General features: G+C 46.2%; 1 protein-coding gene across 1 annotated transcript; it reads right to left on the bottom strand.

Moving 5' to 3' along the window:
- Positions 1 to 266: 266 nt before the first annotated feature.
- Positions 267 to 1,319, bottom strand: LOC133883218 (uncharacterized). Its single transcript, XM_062322456.1, has one exon. It carries the CDS (start codon positions 1,253 to 1,255, stop codon positions 581 to 583), a length of 675 nt encoding a protein of 224 aa, XP_062178440.1. The 5' UTR covers positions 1,256 to 1,319; the 3' UTR covers positions 267 to 580.
- Positions 1,320 to 6,364: the final 5,045 nt, after the last annotated feature.

Here is a 6,364-nt window from a genome sequence, read left to right as displayed (position 1 = left end):
GAGCCCATGTAGCAAGTACTCGTATAAACTTGCTGCATGACAACTTTGACCTTGACCTCTCTGGGGTCATGAACTCGTCACGCTTGCAAGGTGCATGCAATCTTATTCCTGCAGGCCCCACGGCCACCACTCTGCAGATACCCGACGGGGCCGCAGCGCCTGCACATTGATAAACCCGCGAAAACAACATGTGATCGGCGTGGCCACCTGGCCGGCCGGCGGCCGCCACGACCTTTGATTGCTTCCAGAGCAGGGCAACCAGACGCTATCAAAACAAGACCTGTTCCTCGCCACCGATCATATCGATATCACAGTTCACAGGTTCACAACCACACACGGAAGTGAACTCAGATGAGCTAAAATATCCGTGAGAGTGACCAGAGTACAACAAACTAGTACATCAGTATTTACATCTCTGCAGCCGGTAAACAAAACTGCATCAATTGAACAAGCAGAAAAGCAAACTAAACACATGCCATGAGAAACTTCGTTAACTCTGATTGATCTTTTTTGTTTCTAATCATCACTTCCCCTTTCCATGATCTCTTCCATGCATCCATTACCTTGATCAGTTACTTATTCAAGCAAAGAACCCATTGGCGCTGTTGTTAGAAGCGGGCGCCGGCGGCATGTGCGTCATCTGAGCCGCCTGCATGCTCTGCAGGAGCATCCTGTCCTCCGCCGACGCGAGCCCGTGCGCGAACACGTCGCCGCTTCCGCCGCCTTGCAGCAGGTTGTTGTAACTGAATGCCGCGCCGGTGTACTGCTGCTGCTGTTGCCTGCGGAGCTGGTCCTGGAGCGGCGTCGGAGGAGTATGACTCCTATGTAGTTGGTCGAAGGACATGACTGGCGGGAAGCCATAGTCGTTGGCGAAGTTGATGATCGGCACGCCGCCTGGCGCCCCCGCGAACGTGCCGGCCGGGGGCGCGGGGATGCCGGTGAACTGCTGCACCATGGCGCGGAAGTTGGAGGTGTCCGTGTTGAGCAGCGTCACCGGCGCGCGCCGCGACGCTCGGGGCCGCCGCCGCGCCGGCTTGCCGATCCGGGGCCCCTCTACTCCGGGCTGCTGGCCGGCCTTGGTCGGGCTGCCGCCAGACCCGGCCGACGTCGGGCTCGTCGCGGCGGCAGGGGCAATGTTAGCGTCGGCCGTGACGCCGTCCGCGTAGCCGGTGGACTGCCCCAGGCTGGGCTCGTGGTGGTAGAGCCCGGCCCATTGCGCGAAGCTCGAGCCGGTGTCACTCATCGCCATGGACATGGAGGAGAGCTAGCTAGCTCCTTGTGGTACCGGAAGAGGAGTTCCACATGGCTGAGAGCACGGCCATTTATAGCGACCCGGCGAGGGGTCAACCGGATGATACCGTCCGTTAGCTTAACAAGATCATCTGATCAACGTCCCTAATACTCCGACGTGTCGCTGTCCGGAAGGTGGCTGCCCCGTGAGAGCTTCCTACCTTCCAAGAAACGTTGTTGATCCGTCCGCTTGCGGAGCACCCGCCGGCGGGTCTTGTCACGCCACAATGCTCTGTGCGTGGGGCCCGCGTCAGTGTGCTGCGGTCTCCGGAGAACGCCGCGTCGTCGTCGTCGTCGTCGCCATCGCCGGGGCTCGGGTTTGGCAAGCGACCGGCTCGACCGGCGGGTCGCGTCGCACGGCGATCCATCTTTGTTTCGGGTGGGGATTTCGGCTGCCACGTAGCGCGCTCCCCGTCCATTTCACGGGCGGGCGTGCGTGCGTGCGTGCGACGCTGATCTTTCACGCAGCATGTGTAAGCGGCGACCGGGAGCACGAGCTCGCTGAGAAGTTTCGGCGGAAACTGCGAAGAGGATGCGGCCCGCCCAAGCGGATGGATGGAGGCGCCGGGCGCCGGCGATTCGTTCAGTGTGTCATGTGGGTGGAAGCATCCACGTTGATTTCAGCACATGCCATTTCTGGGGAGATGGGGCGCTGCCAGGATCCACTGCACCCAGAAGATCGTGTTGACATTAACCCGGTCGCTAGGTTTCAGTCTCGTATCTTTTTCTCATCGGTTCTGCGTTTGCCGCCGTGCTAGCTGCTCCCTCTGATCGATGCTTGAACTTATGTCGTTGAACTTTCTAATTTGAGAACAGTGAAATTTCATGGATTTTGGAGAAAAGCAAAGTATTTAATTTTAAAAAATTCAATGACATGTGAGACCCACATAATAGAAGACAAAAAAAAACCAAAATTTTGATCAAATTTCGCAAATTTCAATCTTTTCGCTAGTGAATGAAAAAAAAATTATAAAAAAAAATTGAAATCCCTAGTAGCGATATATTATGAGAGAACAAGAATGATATGTCTTCCATTGTAAACACTTTTTTTTTTTACGAGCGAATAGGGAGAGAAGCACCTGCTTTTGACATGTACAAGAAGTCCATTGTGAAGGTTGTCAAGATAGAGATCAGTAGCGCCACAACAGAAAAAATAGGGAATCCCCAACAATACCTTCTACATTTTTGGGTCAAAGGAGATATTTTTGGGGATTTAGGAGGTGTCACAATCCCTAACCCGCATCCAAAGGTTAGAAAATCGACCGATGTTTTAGTTGATTCATCCGGCCGTTTTTTTTCCGAAACACACATACTCTCTCTCTCTCTCAAAGGTGAGGTTTTTTTAATTGCACGGGATTATATCAGCTTGTTGCACAAGGCGTACAACAAAAGTAAGAGCTCGTCGGAGCCAAACAGTGGCAGACATCTCCGAACAAGAACTACTAGCTTTATGTGTAAAGTTGTGTGAAACTGTGAAATGAAAATTGCATGCGTCCAACATTTGCACAGGATATTGATGCATACAGCAAAATAGTGGCACATGCATGAACCCTCTATCCACAAGAAATGACTTGCTTTAGAAACATTTTCTGGTCAAGATGCCAAATAATTGATGATCCCTAAGCTAGCTTAGGGGCTAAGGACGCCAAACCATGTTCAACCTACAGGCTACATATGTTTGCTTGAAGAAGCACGCCTCCTTTGCTTGACCAACTACAAGTCAAGCTGAAATAGACTTGGCTTAATATATGCATCCCTACTGTATAAATGATTTAATTAGTGAGAGGTTTTGGTACAGATGATTTTATGGAGCAATCTATGCAAAAATTATCATAGATGATTCCAAACAAAATCGTCTGGAGAGATAACGAGATGTGTACACAAGTGGTATGACGCTTTTAGTATGGACGATTTTTATTTGAAACCGTCTGTAATATTAATACAGACAACTCATATTTAGAGCTATTTATAATAAAAAATATCACAAACAGCTTCAAATAGAAACCGTTCATAATATTAATACAAATAGCTCATATTTGAACCAATGATTCAAAAAAAAAATCCTATACAAGGTTTTCAAACCGTCTTTACAAAAATATCTACAGTAGTGCATGGCTCAAGCCTCAACAGTAATGACTAGCTCGAGTAAATAAATAACTGTACGTACCTACGTATAATTTACTTAGTACGGAATCAACGGCACAATTATAATTGCATGATCATATGCAGATCATCGTATGAACGCAGTGACGACGCATCTTATTGACGAGGCTGAGGAGAACACAAGATTACCTTGTACCATCCGTAGCTATATATGATCTGTGTGCTCCCTACGAGCAAGCACGTACGGTGTTACGTCGTCGGTGTGTTGTTCTTCAGCTAATCACTTGGTTCGCTGTGACCTCGGCACATGGTGTTCCTTGCGAATTTGAGCATTTGACCGATTCGCTCGGGTTTTTAGGTGAGCACAGCGTCAAAGCCAGCGAACGTGGAAGGGGGAGGCGCATCTAGAAGCAGACGGCCGTGCCCGTGACGTGCGAGCTTACGCTTGGACATGCATTATGCATGATCCGGTCACCTTCGGTCAAGCCCTTGGCTGTAGCACGCATGCATCATGTGTGGGCTCTTGCTACTATCCCCTGTGTTTTGGCATGTTAATGGTGTTGTCGGACAATTTATTTCTGCTGCGGCGCACCATGTTCAGCGAAGAAATAATCACTTACAACATGAGGTTTCAAACTGCTAAACATGCGTCGGCAAGGCTTTTAATTGCCGTGTCATGTATATGGAGTAGGAGTTCATTTTGCGGTTCAGCCACTTGGTACATGGAGGAGGGGACATGCTTGGTTAGGCAGAGTTTACCATAATTCTGTCGAGTTACAGCGAAATGAGTTCAGTTTCACCTCCAATTCGAAAAGTTTGCGACTAATCTCCGCTCATCTAGACAAGTTCTCGGAAGTCTAAACTAACAGAGCATCTAAACACTTCTCCTACACCCTTGCACGTACATACTTTTCCTTTGATTTTAACTGGCTTCGCTCCTAAGCAAATTATTTTTTTGACAGGCATAGATTATCGTGACAAAACGGTGTCTCTGTCTGAAATGATATGTTTTGTGTGTTGGACCGAGAACGACGACTAAAAGAGAGGTGAATAGACGTCTCACAAAGTTTCTTTAGAAATTTAATAATTTTCTCATAATTTAATCACTTAACGTACTCAAAATATAAGCGAAAGCAAAACCGAAAGAAACCTTAGATTTAAAAAAACTCCGGGGCAAAGTTTTCATAGGAGTTGATGAACTCTAGGTTACTTTGATACTCATCCTACGAGATATTGCCACAAATGATTGCAAATAAGAGAAGACAACTCAAAGAAGAAGAGATGGTCACCGAGAGAAGAAACTCTCCAAATTGATGGATTAGAAGCACATGAATTCAAAACCTATTTCTATGCATTTGTATGTAATTTTTATGATTCTAGTAACAAAGAGAATGACTTCACAAGATGCTGAAAATTCAGCCCAAAAACCAAAACGAAAATTGCATCAAAAAGAAGAACTCGCAACAAAGCAAGGAGGCAATAGAAGGAGACTAGAAGAAAATAAACACAAGTATTGAAGGAAACAATCTCTTTATTTCCTTCAGAGGACAACTTTTTTCGGCAGATTATAAGATAATTTTCTTCAAAAAACTCTCACATATTACAAAGGCTAAGCTCTCATTTTCTTTTCTCTAAAACCTATATCTCAAAGATCAAATGGCTGGCTCAACCTTCTCTATACCTCTACCCCTCTATTTATAGATCTAGAAAGGTTGCTTAGCATTTAAGTTTTCTTGTTCCAAAATACCCCTTGCTTACAATATCATCCTACCTACCACTGGAGTATTTTGGTCTATTTTTCATTCCATCCATCGAACTGCCGTGACGTCTTCATAATATGCTTTTCCTCAATGCTAGCTTCACGATAATGCTACGTGCATGTCACTCTTCCACAGTTTTAAGGCTAAATCGTGAAACCGTCTTGCACATTTCTCAAAGCATGACTCACAGGTGCTTGCTTTGACATCAAGCAAGCATCCCGATGACGATCCATGTACTCCGTCTTGCGATCTTGATCAATGTCAAGTCTCTCCCGCTCCCGCTTCCTCAGACCGTCTTGTCACTTGCACCAGCATCCCTTTCGTTTGACTTTGTCAATACGCCTTTTTCATCCATCCTTCCATGTTTTGCTTGACCACTATGTGCACAACTAGGATCACCATTGACTCCGCTCGACTTCCTCGATCGTCCAACACTAAGCACCCTGCTTGACCGAGATTATCTAGTCATCGACCGTCAAGTTACATCTATTACCTGCACAACACGAAATAAGCACACATGCATCTCTAACTCCATCACAGGTTAGTCAAATCAAAATTCTTAGTTGATCAGAACATCTCAAACATATCGTGAATGCCACATGATCCAACCCACACTCCTTTTGAGAACCGAACCATCCAGTGTGTGAACCATCAGACCGGACAACTTGCAATCCTCTCTGCAAGAAATGCTCCGACGTGCTCTTCAACCCATCATCGGACCATCCAGCGAGCTCACTGCCACTAGACTATCATTTGCATCTTCTCTGCAAGAAAAGGTCCGTTAAAGCATCTGGCGTTCAATCCTTTACCGCTGGACCATCTGGCAAGTTCAAGTATACCAGAGCCGATTCTACAACCTCTCTGCAAGAAATACTCCGATGTTCACTTCATTTTAACACCAGACCATTCAGCGTGTACTTCAAGTTTTGCCTCTATCTTGAAATTTTTCGACGTGTACTTGGTCCGAACGTCGGACCATCCACCGTGTTCGACTTCCAGAGCGCAATACTATCCGACGTGTATAATTTTTCTGGACTTAGAGACAGATACGTTAACTCGATTTCTTTACAACTTTGGTTAGCCATAATTATAATAGCAGTATATATACACGTCCATGTAGTTAAAAAATCATCAAACTAAAACAACACACTTATCAATCACTCATCATAAATAAATTAATACATATTTTCACTTGTTTTCTCATTATGTTA

The sequence above is a fragment of the Phragmites australis genome, chromosome 10 (assembly GCF_958298935.1).
Source record: "Phragmites australis chromosome 10, lpPhrAust1.1, whole genome shotgun sequence".
Classification (NCBI taxonomy): Eukaryota; Viridiplantae; Streptophyta; class Magnoliopsida; order Poales; family Poaceae; genus Phragmites; species Phragmites australis.
The sequence above is the reverse complement of the archived record's forward strand: the minus strand, read 5'-3'. Positions and strand labels throughout refer to the sequence as shown.

Excerpts from the sequence above, each read along its gene's own strand:
- LOC133883218 (XM_062322456.1), bottom strand. The coding sequence starts at position 1,255 with ATGTCCATGGCGATGAGTGACACCGGCTCGAGCTTCGCGCAATGGGCC.